Here is a 16,800-nt window from a genome sequence, read left to right as displayed (position 1 = left end):
AGAAGTCAACACAGAGTTGCATCTCCCGTTATTACAGCTAATATGACTCTCACGACCTATTGTTATGGAAAGAACAAGAATTGTTAAAAGCTCGCACTTCAAGCGCTTTTAATTCTTAGCTGTTTGAAGGAAACATCAAGTTACTCAAGAAGTGCTTTAGAAATTCCACTCTTCCAAAGAAGACCAGGGCTTTCTTTGCAACAGATCTCTTCTGGATGAAGCCCAGAGCCTGGATTGCGCCTGGCTGGCGCCTCGCGCCTGCCTGGCACCTCGCCCCTGGCTGGCGCCTCGCGCCTGCCTGGCGCCTCGCGTCTGCCTGGGTCTCAGCGCCTCGGCTGCGCCTCACTTGCTGGCTAGCCGGCCGGGCCTCGCCCCTGAACTGGCGCCCGCTCCCTGGCTGGACCTCGCGCCGCCTGGCGTCCTCGCGCCTGGCTGGTGCCTAGCGCCTGGCTGGTGCCTCGCGCCAGCCTGGCTTCCTCCGCGCCTGGCTTGCCGCCTGGCCTGGCGCCTCGCGTCTGGCTGGTGCTTCGCTTGCCTGGCGCCTCGCGCCTGGCTGACTTCTTCCCACTTGCAGGAGATTCGAGCTTGTTAAGAGTCTCGATGAAAACTGGCGATGTCCACTCGGACACTTTTATTTGCCTGATTTATTCGCCTCTAGCGCATCTGCGCCAGATTGGAGGCCTACTCCTTCTCCTCATCAGACAATGACAGTGTTTATTTGGACTGTCTTGCTCTGGCGTCTTTACGCCTGTTTGGCATTTGGCGCCTGATTGGCGCTACATTGTCCGAAAGTCTGAACATCCACAATCGTTTATCAGGAGAAAGGAAAAGGGTGGAAGAAATTCTTTCACTTTGAGCTTTATGGCCTCTGCAACAAGGGGAGGTAATTTTAGTCGGCTACATCCAGTAGACGATAGGAAATCTAATAGTCCGAGAGACCAGTCTTCCTCCGAGGAGGATCATACTTGATACTTCAGTTGCTAACGAGCACTCTTCCTACATGTTGACAAGTTCTCTCGTTGCAAAATCTTCCCTATCCTTGCACGAAGGCAGGGAAAGAGCCTGGAAGTTTAAGGAGAGACTGAGCTGAAATTGGGAGGATTCCCGATTTCTAGCTCTTTTAAATATATCTCTTCGAACCTTCTGGGAAGTAGTTTTGAGCCCTTATCGTATTCCAAAGACTGTCAGCAAACGTTTAAACCTTATCTTCTTTTGTAGATAACAACGTAAATACATTGCCTGGACAACGAATCCTTTATCTGAAAGCGTTGATCCAGGAATAAAAGGTTATAGTTCTTTTGCCAAACATACCATGCTGGCAGGAACCCATTGCCGAGTCTTTCTAGAATTTGATTCCAGATTCCAAGCCCAAAATCTCACTCGTCCTTTGGTCGATTAGTACCAAGAGAAACATTGATGAGGAGCAGTTCCATCTTGTCAGAATACGGAATCTGAGGCCCAAATAGGATCCCATTGTAACCATAAGATCTCCAAGTCTTGTCGTATAGAGGTATTGTGTAAGATCCCGAAGATCTTAATGCTCTGCTATCTCCAATTCCCTTTATAGAGACAGAGTATAGCCTTTTACTGCGTTCTTTGATAGCAGATATATACAAAGGTAATTCTTCCCTCTGAAAGGGAAGAAAAAAACCGCTATGTGGTTCACAGAGGTATCGGAAGAGGACAGTTTCCTCATTCCCTCAAGCACGATCTGCAGTAATTATATATCTTATCCATGACTACTGTCATTTACCTTGAAACATCCTCTCATTTCATGCCACTTCTGTCAGTCTGCACGCAGACAGACTCAGAGTGGAGAGGTTGTTAAGGTCCATTTAAAATAGATGCTGAAAGAATATTCAGACTGTCTTGGAAAAAGACTTCCAAAACCTGCTGTGAGAAGAACGTGACCTCTGAGAATCCAACCTCTCTAAGTCTAAAATGAGGCATAACATATATCCTCTCTTTCTTTGACGCCCACTTTGTCTTACATTCTGTAAAGAGTTTATCTTTTAGGGGAAAAAGACTAAATTTTATTCCCCTTTCTATAACATAAAGTATGGCTATATTGCTACCTCTCTCTTATATTCTTTCTTCCTGTCCTCGTGCCTGGGCAACGAGAGAATGGAAAAATTCTATCATCGTTATTCTGCAAAACAAATTATTATTATCCTATTCTCCTACTAACTGATCCAGGATCGAGGAGAATCATTCAAGATTCCTATCCTAGGACATCAGGCCGTAATGTATGGTTCAGATACTTGAAAGAGCCTCTCACCCAATACTGAGAGCTCCTACGAGTCTTTTCCAGTACCAAAACATTACAAGGTCTCCCTTGTTATATGTTTACATAGGAGTAGGATAATATACCATCCTGTTAATAACGATGAAAGAGGAGAAAGAGGAGCTGCATGGTTCAAGGGACTAGCCGAAACGTGCAATAAAAAAGGGGTTGCCAAGGTCTTTCTAAAACCTGCACCCAGATTAACTTATGAGGAAAGCGAGAGACCTCTAAAGATATCAGTTCTCTTCACCATGTAAAGGTCTATAAAGCAGAAGAACCCACTTATCCTGACACGTACTACGTTCGCCTGTGCGATATCTAGAATAATTGTCAGTAGAGGGTTGATCTGGCAAAAAGAGTTTCTCCCAAAACAACACCTCTTGCCGCAGGAAAGAAGTCGCTCACGCGACCACTATATTACCTGACATGAGAAGTCTGTTCTTGTTAGAGACTTCCGTAATTTCAGTTAATCCTGACAAGGGCCACGGCCGCCTGTGCGGACAACTTGTGTCCCTGTCAGGAAAAACTGATCTTGTGTCAGTTCTCAAAGAGGAAACTCTTGGAAAGTCTATCTCCAAATACTGAGAAATTGGAGATCCTGATGTCTTGCGCCTGGCTGGCGCTCGCGCGCCTGGCTGACGCCTCGCGCCTGGCTGGCGCCTATCGCCTGTTAAAGCCTGCGCTCGCGCCTGGCTGACGCCTCGCGCCTGACTGGCGCCTCGTGCATGGCTGGCGCTCGCGCCTGGCTGACGCCTCGCGCCTGACTGGCGCCTCGTGCCTGGCTGGCGCTCACGCCTGGTTGGCGCCTATCGCCTGGTTAAAGCCTGGCTGGAGCCTTTATGGCCTATTACTCGCAACCTTGGTCAGGAAATCTCGATATCAAAATAAGAAGAGGTGCTGTAAGAATCCTATAATTCTACAGTACTTCCATAGTTGGATGTTTCTTCTCAATTTTCCTCTAATACGAGTATATCGGAAGGGGAATTATTCTTTCCTCGGTTAATTCTTCCGTATCCCCCCCCCCCCCCCCCCCCTTTTTTCCTGAACCGAGAAGAACCCTCCACTCAGTGCGAGGGACTGAGTAACTTCCCAGCTCTATGTAGAAAGCATAATTTGCTCTAAGGTATATCTATTAACTAATTATTTTCTAGTTAGAGCCAGGCGTCTGGCTGGCGCTTATGATTCCTTATGGCATGGTTTGAGGAAAATGGAAGCAGTCTACAGGAAGACTGTTCGTCTTCTTCTTGCTAAGAGATCTATGAAGAAGACTTCTCGCAGGTTCTCACAACTCTTTGCAATAAATGTTAGACATACTTTAACAGTTATTATCGTCGATCGAGGTTCTCACGGACTCGCAAATTCTTGCATTGCTTTTATTTAATAACTCGCTCAAACGAGAAATATTTTGGATGGTGCAACTTGCGCCAGGCTGGCGCAACTTGCACCAGGGTGGCGCAACCTGCGCCAGGCCGGCGCAACCCACGCCAGGGTGGCGCATCTGCGCCAGGCTGGCGCCTCCTACTAATTATCTTTATGTTATGTGCCAGAACATCTGTGTCTTTTGGTACCCGACATCCTTTCATATGTTAATTCCGTTCTTATTATGAAAAACTTTTATATACGTAGTATAATCCATTCAGGGAAACCATTTCCCACTAAAAGAATGTTTCCCATCCGACTCATACAACTTCTGCGCAATATCCGATTCTAAATACGGTTGTGTCCTTTTTCGAAAGACTTAACCATACCGTAGTCTTGAAGTGAATCTCTATTACATCTCTTCTTCACTAAGTATGTATTCTAATAAGCCATGCTTTCGTAAGTATGAGTGCATTAAATAATATCATGTTCTGCTGCATTAGAATCCTTTAATCATGTTACCTACGGTAAAGATTCCTAACAAAAGGCAGACACTATATTATTTATGATAGCTTCAGTATTCCCTCAATCCGAGGCTAAGACCACGATTGTAGGGAAGAGATTAGTTATCCCATTCCGCAGGAGAGAGAGCTGTAAACGACCTCTCACGACTGAGAACAAGATGGTACTGCGACTGCGTTGGTTGGTCTTCAAAGCGAAAGCAGTCTGGCCTTCCCTTTCCATAGTTGCCAGTTACTCCATTAAATAAAGGAATCTTATAAATTATTATCGAACTTCAGGAAGTTTTTATATAAGCATAATTAGCTAACTCGACTCGACAAGTCTAGAAACTAAATAGGTGTCGTCTAAACATTCTTTTAAACCTATTCCTTCCTAGGAAAGTCCTAGAAGGGTACTGGTAATTCATGGAAACCTCTTCTAACACGAAGAAAAATGTTCTATCCTACTCTCAATCCACCAATAAAGATATGCTTCTCCGATCACTTCTCGAAGACACGATAGCATCATATAACTCATACTCTAGCTTAATAGAATCCTCCATAATACTGTTACATTAAGGTAAACCGTATTAATTTAGGAAATTTTGTAAGGATTTCACTTGACCATTATAGCATAAATTTCGGTATGTGTCTATGCCTTGCCATACCGTAGTCCTAAGGCGATTTGTCCTAAGCATGGTAGGAGCTAGAAGCTTATCACTCAACGAGATCCATATAATTCATTCGATTGACAAACAATCTAAATCGTTCTCATCATAATAGATTTATATCTAAAAATGCACCGATGGGGAATCTTATGTTGAAATAACAATTTCATACCCCCATTGGATAGCGCTCTCGTCTAGTTGCGAAAAAAAATGTTTTGCGAACAATGACTTTATCACAAATGTTATCGAATGATCTCTAATATTAGAAGGCGCTAAATCGTCGCCTGATTCCGAAAGGTGGATCGATTAATGACATTCTAATTTTGAATAATTCTACCAGAAGGCATTATACGAGGATCTTCGCCAATTTCATTCATTTGAAGTTCTTCTATCCATCGAGGAACCGTACGCATAAAAAGGGAGAAACACTGTTTTAGGATGCCTTTCCAATGGCTATCCCTGGCAGTCTGGGACGCTCTACAGAACCTGCCGAGGGGACGCCTGACCGGTGGGGATTCTCTGAAACCTCCTTACGGTTTTCGACATTCCTTCTCCTCTGGGCTTGTGAGCTTGGAAGAGGTCTAGACCTGAGAGCGAGACAGAGCCGATCAGACGCACCCTCCATTGTAATGGGGGAACACTATATTCACTTCTTACGTTCTAAGAGTTCGCATTCGAACTATATCCAAAGTCTACAATTTGCAAATATGATATTGTAGATTCTGCGGAGTAAGAAGGCGATGAGATGCAACAACTACTAGTACTGTTACTACTATAATTGCTCGTTAACACAAGAGCTAATAAAGCTTCTAAAGGATAGTTACTTTTCTGACTTCCCCAACTAGGAAGAAAGATATACATTTCCTCAATCAAACTCTAACACTTATTTGTATTAATGAATAAATATAAGTAATTCCCTTTCATGAAAGTATACGTAATTCACTTTCGTGAAAAGTGGACAAGTGTCTACCGAAAACTTCGGTAGTTACGTGTCACTAATCTTCCTAAATTTTCGAGTGAATAATTTTATCAAAAAATTCTAAAAGTTAACAAAAGCGTATGCCGAATGCCAAAGATCCATTACTTCCCTGTAAAAGTTAGCCCAGACGATCGATGGCGATGAAACACGAAAATCCATCAGGAGGAACTGCAAACGTTGTTTACATTCCAAGCGACAGAAAACGGGTATGGTTCCTATTCCCGCCACCCAGCGGCGGGGGGGTAGATCACCTGACCTACCTGCCGTGTGTGCCGCGAAATTCGAATTTCTGTCGGACGACGGAGTAATAGCTATGTATATATCTGACAGGTAAGTTGAATGTATAAAATTGTAAATTCCACTAATGCCCTTTAAAGATTGTTTTTATATTTCCACATATGATGAAATTTTTTTTTAGCATTATTTTTTTTCTGTGTATAGATGTCTAAATTGTTTTTTTTTTTTTTGAGGAAATTTAATACATTGACGTGATACGTGATTAAAAATTGAGGCCATGTGTCATGACTGCCAATATCAGTGACTGAATGTGTGAAATTTTTTCTGTCTTTTTTTGTTTTCACCATTTTGTTGTGATTATAAATCAGAACTTATTGAATGAATTCTTTTTTTTCTTGGTTTTGATCTGTTCCAGGAAAGTGATTGTTCCTAATTTTTTTTAAGATCTTATGTTGTTATAAGACGTGTTCAATTTACATGTAACCTTTAATTTGTACACACGTCAAATGACCCCTTTAAGATAGTTAATTTTAATTTAGGTGGAGTCAGAACCTTGAGGGACGAGACTCGAGGTGGGACAAGGCAGGGACTGCAGCTTTGCGAGGATGAAGGGACTTGGGGAGGGAGTGATAAGCTATTCTAGAGGGCTAGCAAGAATCTCCCCAAGGCAGGAACCCCTCAGAGGATGCCATGGGTATGTCAACGGTCAGTTTCTCTCAGGTTGAGAAGAGCATCTCCTCCCCCCAGCATCCCCAAAAAGTTCGTTGGGTTTTACCGTCACCTATATTTGGCACTCATTGGTCAATAGACCTAAAGAGAGGTGTCGGAGCCAATCACACCCTGGAGGGAAATTATCGGAGGGTTTGTGGGGTACGAGAGGAAACCAAGGCGTACCCTTGAAGAAGGCAGTGAGCTGTAGGTCAACCAGTGGGGTGGACGTGCAGTTCCCCCTCATTAACCTCTGCCGGTTTCCTCGCTCGGTCTCAACCTCGCCGGTACAGTACATATTAAGTTCAATTTCCTTCGGGCCCTTGTGTAAATTCACTAGAATATAAGACCGGTATTAAATTAACAACCGAGCGTTTGGTTTCTGCAGGTGAAATATTACTTCCCTTACCTTTAGAGGAACCGCTCTTGGAGGAAGACCTCCTGATCCTATCGCGTTCCAATTTACGCCGTTAAGAATCATACACCTTCCATCCATCATCGGTCAAACCTTCACATTCATTGCACCGATCATCCAATAAACATACATGCCCCCTACACCCCATACATACTGTGTGGGGATCTACCAATGATTTAGGTAGCCTCACCTTACAATCACTCTTCACACACACTCTGAAACTCACTGAACTTGATCCAGACATCACGTTTACAGAAAAGCCAATCCAAAATAAAAAAACAGTCCACTATTGCGCGTGCCAAGCCACCAATCCAGAATCAATACCAAAAGACAATCCAGATACCTAAGCGACGAAAGTAAATCAAAATCCTAGGCGGAGGTACTGCAAACAGTAGTTTACAGCACCGGCGACAGAAAAAATATGAATAGAAAATGGGAATAGTTCCTGATATCCGCCTCCCAGCAGCGGGAATGGGTACTACCACCTGGCCGCCCACTGCGTGTGCCGCGAGTTTTGAAATTCTGTCGGACTTCAGAAAATACAGCTATATATATATCTGTCAGGTAAGTTTCATGAACAAAACTTTATTTAACGGATAATATAAAACTGTGCAAACATTACGACAATCGGACAAAAAAATTTATGATTTTTTCGGCAGTTAGCGAGCGGACGTAGGAAAAAGTTTTTTCCTAAAATTCACCATAAATCGAAATATTGTGCTAGAGACTTTCAATTTGTTGCAAAATGGAGGTAAATGATTGAGTATTACTAGAATGTGAGAGTTTTTTTTTTTTTCTTACAATTGCGGTTTCGACCATTTTGGTCGAGTCAAAGTTGATGGAAGGTTGAAATTTAGGCACATCGTTATTTATACAAAAATATTTAAAAACTGATAAAAGCTACAACCTTGGATTGTTTTTGGTTGTATTCTACATGAAATTGCGCACATTTCCATATATAAAACTTTATGTAACGTCCAATATAAAACTGCAAACATTACGACAATTGGACGACAAAATTCATGATTTTTTCGGAAGAGTTACCGCGTGGAAGTAAGGAAAAAGTTTTTTCATAAATTCACCATAAATCGAAATATTGTGCTAGACTTCCAATTTGTTATAAAATGAAGGTAAATGATTGAATATTACTAGAATAGAGAGGTAAAAGCTACAACCATTTGCGTTTTTTCGACCATTTTCGGTTAGAGTCCAAGTTGACCGAAGGTTGAAATTTTGGCACTTATCGGTATTTATATGAAAATATTTCAAAAGTGATAAAAGCTACAACCATGATTTGTTTTTAATTGAATTCTACATGAAATTGCGTACATTTTCATATATAAAACTCTTTGTAACGGCTAATATAAAATGGTGTAAAAATTATGTCAAAGTGACAAAATAATTTCTGAGATGTGTCGCTGATGCTTTTTAGTGTGAGAAGAAAAAAATTGGCGTTTGCGCGCCTAGGTAACAATTGTAAACAAAACAACAGCTTGATCCGTGGACTCCCAGCATCCCCCAAGGCACGATTCAAAAGTTTTTGCCTAGTAGGCCTATAACTATTTTTCCGCGAATTTTTAAAAAAAACTTTTTTTCATCGACGTTTCATACGTCGGTTCGGCACCCGACACACAATTTTCATCGACGTTTAATATGTCCAGTCGGCGTTAAAGGGTTATTACGTCATCGACTGTATTCTACGTAGCAACACGTCACCCAAATATCATAGTTTTTAACCAATGAGATTATCCACATTTTACTTGGGACTAGCATTTCAACGAAACTAGAATCATGTGACTTGAATACCTAATCAGGTGACAGTTTTACTAGGAAACTAACACTTTTCGACATTTTTTACAAAATTTCCACCGCTAATTTTTCAGTCTTCTGGTGCGGTTTCTCATTTACCATCTACTTTGACATCAATTTATGAGGGCAAAGTGACACTTTTAACAGTGATAAGGGATTATATAGAGCCTGGCACTACCATCATTTCCGGCATATGATTGCCTAAATGAGGAGCGATTTCTTCATTTAAGAGTCAACCACTCCTTGATACAGTCGTCGAAAGGATCAGTTTGTTGGATACTTGGCTCTTGCCTATTTTAAATTACATTTTAAAGTAGGGTAAATAACCGCAAGGACTGGCTCGACTCACCAAGTCACGGCTGGACACCCTCCGAAAAAGTACTTATAATGCGTCCTGACACCGGAGATGGGCATCAGTCGCGACTTCTTGTTGGTGGAAGACGGAGCTAAAGACCTCTACTCTCCTTTCGAAGTAAGTATTTTTTTTCCTCCAGAGGTAGTGAAAACGAAGGTGCCAAAACCCGGCAAAGTGCAAATCTCACCAACACGTTTTCAAAAATTTTTATTTACACTTAAATATCTTAGAAGATTGACGCGATCTTGAAGTTTGTGGCGTCGCTTGTGTCAACAAACTTCCCATTTCCTCTGATAAATCCGCACACCACTTGTACCCATAGATGCTGGGGCACTTTCATCACAACAATCGGAACACGGTCGCTGGCCACGACGTTTTTAAGTAAACAACTGTTTGGTAAAAGAAAACGACGAAGCGTGCACTAGATAATTATTTAAATAAATAGTAAAACATCAATATTTTACATATTTATGATGATTAATTAGAAAATATTCGTTATTGAAAAAGTAACTCGATTCTCACTGAAATTTAAGTTGTAATTATTTTTCGGAATTAGAACGTTCTTTCAAGTCCTGTATTATGACGTCACGACATCTTGACTTTCATACCTATTGCAGATGAATTGCTGTACTCAACTTTTTTGCAGAACAGTTTACCAGTTATTCATGCAGATTGTTATCAGCTATTCATGTAATTGTTATAACCGTAATGCGCATGTATATCTTTATTGTTTTCTTTTTGGATATATGAAGATGTTTTACTGCCGGATTACCGCCGTAGTGTGACGCAATCACTTTCGGTCCCTGGGCCTCTGTAAGTTTTTGCACCATAAGAAATTAATGGGGCCGAATTTGCAATAACCAGAAAGTCATTAAAAGATTAAAGTTAGCATTGAGGGGCATATGGTTTGATTGAGAAAAATACAAATTTATACAATAGCTAGCTTGTAAAAAATGCTTGATTACAAAAAACTTGATTGACAACTAAGCAGCATACCTACTATGGATTTCAGAGATAATGCAAGCACGTTTTTTGGCAATATTTCTGTAACGAACACTCGTATCAGAACAAGATTTTGCTATAGTGCATTACACCCGGTACCGTAATTTATAAGGGTATTGTGAATCACTAATCGTAAAGAATAACGACACTTGTCCTTGTACCAAGAGACAAAAACTCCATTAGCCAGAAATGGATACGAACACGTGTAAAAAGCTCCACCTACCCTCTCCCCCCCCTCCACTGCCACCCCTGTCCTTCTTCCTTCCTTCGCCTTCCTTTCTCTCTCTCTCTCTCTGTTGCCAATTGGTATGTGTTCACCCTCCAAACTGGATATAAGACTTACACAACGTGGAAATTGGTGAAATTAGCCTATGTATTGAAAGTATATACTATACATAAATATTAAAGCAATTTTATCATTATTGCATTACTATGACAACTAGAATTCATTTTAACAGCTTATAATAATGCATCGACGTATGTGTGAAGCCCCACTAATGTGGCAACGATAATTTTGCCATTCTTAGCATGCAAACATTAAAGGTTACATTTATTTCTGACATACAGTTATTAAAATTTAAAAAAATCAAAATACTAATATATATATATATAGACATAGATCAATGAAAAAGTGCTGGCAAAAAAAAAAAAAAAAAATTATAATCCACTTATGCGTACTCTGTTCTGCTATGGTTTTTGGCAGCCAGATGTACTACAAGGTTAGAAACATTGGATTGTATCTACTTTAGAAATATCTGTAATTTTTCAGGGTAAATAGGTTGCAAAAAAGGGGTAATGGACAGGAATTAAATAAACATTTTGAACTAACAAAGTAAAGTTCAACTAAATAATGAGTAAAGTAAACAATTAAGGGAATAAAACTTTGCAGTGTCGTCATCTGCTGCTCGTAACTGTGTTTGTGGAGCGAGTGCTTAGGAACCAGGAACAGCAACGTGGTTCAAGTGTAAAGTGGAGTGAATTAAGACCAAAATGTGTATAATAACAATCAAATAAGCACTGTGGAGTTTCAGTTGTGATGGCAGTAAGGATAAAACCACCGATTACAAAGTAAAAATGAATTCAGTTCAAACCATAACCCTGGGAATAACAAGTTTCATACTTTCACTAATATAGGCAACAAAATGTTGTTTTATTGTGCTGATTACAACTGCAATCTTGAGTAAGATCAATAAACGTTACATAAATGCGCTAACATTGTTCAAATGAGTGCTGGGAAGGCTGTGGAGGATGGTGCCCATCCGTGACTAGACCCGTCCAGCCACACGATCGCCGCCATATTGGATTTCAAAACTGCCTTGAAAACATATTTTACGAAGAGCGTCACATGCTTATTTTAGTTCGTGTGGGGCTTTCATATATCACATTATGTTGACGAAACTTCAATCTTTTGAAAGGTATGCATAGAGTTGTAATTACATTCTTGTTTCACCAATTAAATATTGAGTGAATAAAACCAGGCCAGCATGATGATGGTGGATCGTCCGTGATTGTTTATCCTATTGGATCATAGGCTCCATGCATTCTTAAAGATGGCAGATTACCTTAACCCTCCAACCTAAGTAAGTACACATAGGGTTTTAGGCTGTCTTATGTTTAATATGGCTGTGTAAGGGGGGTCGCCCCCAGCTAGGTAAGGATACGGCTACTAGGTGAGATTAGATGGTTTGTTTAGGTTAGCTGGTGTCCTTGTTTATTGCTAATTCTACATGTACCATTACTCGCATGTTAAAATGGATTCTTTAATTCATTCCCCACCCAAAAAACCCTGTTTCCCACTGGGGGTCCCCCAAGATGGGAAAGGTTAACAAATAGTAGGGTAAAAATACTGTTCCTCCTCAAAAAAAAAAGTCCGCTTTAGATAAAGCACTAGCTAAGTAATTCATCAGAAAAAAAATATCAAAATTACCTATTACTGGCGGAGCTATTGTATAGAATTACCCATTGGTCTTTTTCGAGTTGACTAGTCGCAATTCGATCATTTACGAAATTTGGAGGGGGGGAAGGTACGGTTAAGTTACATTGAGGCAAGATATTCCCTCTGAAATATCTAATAGGGAGACCTTCAGTGGCACTGACCTCGCACTCCGCTCTTCAAAAAAAAAAAAAAAAATAAAAAAAAAAAAAAAAAAAAAAGCTTACTACCTAGGTATAATTCAACTAGGCTAGCCTACCTATGGGGAAAATGGAAGAATCTTTAACAGGCTTATCGTGATTATTCCATTAGCGATATGCTAGCATACCTAGCTAGGTACCTAGTAGGATACTTGAAGGCCGATGGAGTATGTAGGCCCGAGGATTACCTACTAGGTACCTACCTATAATCAACACTAGCTACCTGCCTAGTGGTAGCTAGGCTAGGTAGTAGGCATAAGCGGTCTTACCCAGTCTTTGATGCCTCTCTGAAGTCACCAGTTGTATCTATGTCGCCTGACAAATCAATTTCCATATGATTTGGAACAGTACCCGTCATGTTTTAACTAGCTAACTGCTATGCCAGTATACCATCGTCAAATACTGACAGCTAGTAATTATACTTGCTTCAGGGTGTGTTTACGTCCTACGTCACACGTAGGCAAAACAGATGAGCATCAGGAGTTGAGTGAGTTGGTTTATTTGCCTTTTGTAACCAGCTCCTTTAAATCTCAACTGCCTTAGTGTAGGTCGTCACGGAATAGTTATTTAAATTTACTTTTTTTTATATACTCATCTTCTTAATGTATTATAAATGCAGCTCTTTAGGAAGACAGGCCTTGGCCCAGATAGGCTATATGAAAATGTTTTACCTGACAATTTTTTTTAACGTGAGATTTAAAAGAAAAAAATATTATTTATTCGATATATCGTGATTTAAAAAAATAATTGACAGATATACTTGTGTACCATCAGGATATTCAGTGCCTAATAGTGCTATGCAGATGATCTCCGTGCAATTCCATGAAAATAAGTAAATTTAATGTTTAGCTTTGGAGGCCATCCTGTCGACTTATTCGGTTCACTTGGCATTTCTCATTTATTTGCCAGCTTAGTTTTTCTTGAATATCTCCAAGTTTTTACTTGTACTTGCATCTTCTGATATAATTTGTGTACTGTTGTGTGGATCTTGGTCAAGAATAACATTGCCATATCGAAGAATACTTGTGGTCTTTCCGACATTCTGCGCAGAAAATAGTTTGGTTTTGGTTTGTGAAAAGCGGGAAATAAAGGCTAGTGCCTAAAAAAGTTGTTGTTGCAAGTAGAAATGAAAATGAAGAGTATGCCTCTGCATTTTGCACTTATAGGAATGTGATGCCCGTAAAAGTATTTGAATGTGACTTACTAAAAAAAAAGGAAAAAAAAGCGTAACGTAAGTGCAGTTTATTAAGAAAAGCGTACGAATTTGAACTTTACTTTCGTCTTCTTCTTTTACTTAGTGGTAGCTACCTCGCCCATGAAAGTTGTATTTTTCTCTTTTCATGTTTTGATTTGGCCGACTGATTGTATGGTGGTTACATGTACATTTCCTCGCGGTTTTGGTGCGACCCTTGGTCGAGCATGAAGATAATGTGTACTATTCGGCTTCCTGATGTGAAGGTTTTGCATACCTTATTACGGCAGATCATTAAAGCGGAGATTTTCTACAGTTTCAAGGCCTTGCAGTAGATTTATCTACCCAGTTACCAAGAAAGGTACAAAGTTGTCTTCGACTCTGCTGTGCAAGAATAAAGGGGCCTAATGTACTACACACGGCATTGTTCATGGAACTGACTGTTGGTGTCATATATACGACTCTGCAGAGAATGTGGCGTGGCATTCTGTTCAGAGCCATGTTTGGAAAAATATCACGCAACTTCTGTCATTTGTAAGTACCTAAGCATATGCACACTTTTTTTAATCTAATAAAAATTATTTAAACTTAGTCGTGAATATGCAATGTGGTAGAAAATAAATCACTCAATAGAAGTTATATTTATACGGTGAAATAAATACATAAATGTAGAGAGAAAGAATCTTTAAATTTATATAAAATAATAATCATATAAACAAGTCGAATATGAATTATGTAAAAGTTTAAAAAGGTAAATTGTTTACAGAAGGAAGCTGATGTTTCATCCGAAATTATCTTTCGGCTTAACCAAGACCACCGGTGGTCTTGGCTTAATTCTGCAACCTCTGGTCCGGAACCAGTCCCTCTCTTCCCCATCGCCAGTCTTTTTTGTTTATTCTTTTTCCCTGTTTTATAGATTTTAGATCATTAGAAATAAAATCCATATATGGTAGCCAGGAAAGGTATTTTTAAACGTATAACGTAAGAGGCAAACAGGTTAAAGACGAGTGCCGTGTAGACCAAATGTTGATAATTTTTCATTGTCTTAAAATCAGAAGTCTCTGGACTTTAGAATCTTAATCAAGGTGAATAATCATCAAGGCCAGAAGGAAGAAAAACATCTGTTGATATGTAGGGGTTATCTCACCCACCCGGTTTTGTTTAAAGCTTTCTTTCGATAACTCCCCCAAACCCCGCTTATTGTTATTGCCATCTCTGTCGCATTTTATTATTATTTTAACGGAACCTTGTATGTGTAACTGAGTCACGCATATACGGTTACAAGGTGTCACTGAGTCACGCATATACGGTTACAAGGTGTCACTGAGTCACTCATATACGGTTACAAGGTGTCACCGAGTACGCACATACGGTTACAAGGTGTCAAAATGTTGAGGACGAACAGTAAGCACGTATATTCATTGCAATCCACTGCGATCATCAGTCTGTCCGGGTTGTTTACCGACGATGGCCACCATGCAAGTAGCAACTGCCGCGTATATTTATATACATTATTTAACGAAGATGAAGGGACATAAAAGAATATGGTGGCAATCAAGGTTATATACTAGAAGGGTAGAATACAGCGGTCGGGAATTACTTGCTGACATGAGATTCCAAGATGTTTCTGGCCACTACAAAAATTTCACCAGAATGTCTTCGACAGATTTTGAGAATATTGTAAAACTGGTATTACCCTAAGATCTTGAGAATATTGTAAAACTGGTATTACCTAAAATTATGGAAAATGACACACATATGAGAAAAGCTATTCCTCCATCGATTTTCCTGTTTTTGGTGCGACGTATTTTATTAAAATGGTTCGGGTGTTTTGAATTCCACAGTAAAGTCTTCTCTTCGTAATAACTAATAAATTGGAGGACCACTTCCTCACTCCAACTTCCTCACTCCAATCAGCCATGATAGACATATACGTAATGAGTAACTGACCAAAACAAGGGACTCTACTATGGACGGCCTTGTTCATAGTCGGTGTCAACAAGTTCAGCCACCTCTGTTGATACGCGTCCAATACAGGTCCCGTCCACACAGGCATATAAAAGATAAAATACTTGAAAATGTTATTTTAATTATACTAAGAAGAAAAATTGGGTATGTGGTCTACGCACTTTGACCAAACTAGATGTTATCAAAAGTACTGACTTTGGTTAACAGGAAAGAGGGAGTTTCAGAAATTTTGTGGGGAGTCGTTCGACCCCTCCCCCTCGGGAACAGGCCTGTCCTTGAAAACGCATAGAAAATAATAGCAATTCGTAGGTTTTTAAATGGTAAAAAATTCAATGAACTATAGCTGGTTCACTTACGGTAGATTCTTGGATGAGCCCTATTTTCACGAGACGTTTGTTTGGCGGCCGCTGATTGGCTGGTACCAGGAGGTAGGCAGTTCCCAGCCAATCAGCGGCCGCCAAACTAACGTCTCGTGAGAATAGGGCTCATCCAAGAATCTACCTTAAGTGAATCAGTTATAGTAGCCCTTTATTAACCGTATTCGAAATACTACGTACATAGGTACATCCTTTATCACAATGTGAATACAATTTCAAAACTGACACGTCATCAACAATTTTTCCTTGTTTACCTGTGTTTGTTCGTATATTCAGTGGCTCATGGCATGATTCTGGAAACGTGTGAGAAATCAATTTTGAGCCAAGTTAGTAGTAATAACAATCCATATGGGTATAAATGTATGTTGGTAAGCAATTGAAATGAGGGAAATTATGTATGATTCACTGTCATTCCTTATAGGTTGTTATGCAGACCCAAGTGCTAGAATTTAACTTGGAGTATATTGGTAACATTCCGAGGGTTTCTTTTCGTGGGCTTTGCTAGACGTGTAAAGAGATCTTTTCCTTTGTGATGTAATGGGTTCGCAGCACTTTCGTCTTTTTATGACTTCCTTGTTGGGGTGCCATGTTGGGAGAAGAGTAAGAAAAATAAAATTGGCATGAACACATAATAATAATAATAATAATAATAATAATAATAATAATAATAAGAATAATAATAATAATAATAATAATAATAATAATAATAATGCCCTTTTTAGCGATTAGTTCAAATGTCAATAACTTGGCTTGCAAGGTCCAAAAAATAAAACTTGGAAAGAGAGAGAGAGAGAGAGAGAGAGAGAGAGAAAAG

General features: G+C 39.9%; 1 protein-coding gene across 2 annotated transcripts in view; it reads right to left on the bottom strand.

Annotated features, from left to right (window-relative positions):
• The window catches only part of LOC135220915 (prenylated Rab acceptor protein 1-like), a 72,127-nt gene extending 59,201 nt beyond the window's left edge, over positions 1-12,926 (bottom strand). The window contains exon 1 of one of the 2 annotated variants that reach the window (XM_064258548.1): positions 12,719-12,926. In XM_064258548.1, coding sequence (XP_064114618.1) covers positions 12,719-12,807 — 89 coding nt within the window. In that variant the 5' untranslated portion in view covers positions 12,808-12,926. The remainder of the gene's footprint in view (positions 1-12,718) is intronic. The other variant, XM_064258547.1, reaches the window with a different exon arrangement.
• Positions 12,927-16,800: the final 3,874 nt, after the last annotated feature.

This window comes from Macrobrachium nipponense, chromosome 2, assembly GCF_015104395.2.
Source record: "Macrobrachium nipponense isolate FS-2020 chromosome 2, ASM1510439v2, whole genome shotgun sequence".
Taxonomy (NCBI): Eukaryota; Metazoa; Arthropoda; class Malacostraca; order Decapoda; family Palaemonidae; genus Macrobrachium; species Macrobrachium nipponense.
Note: the sequence above shows the minus strand (reverse complement) of the source record. Positions and strands in the feature narration are given on the sequence as shown.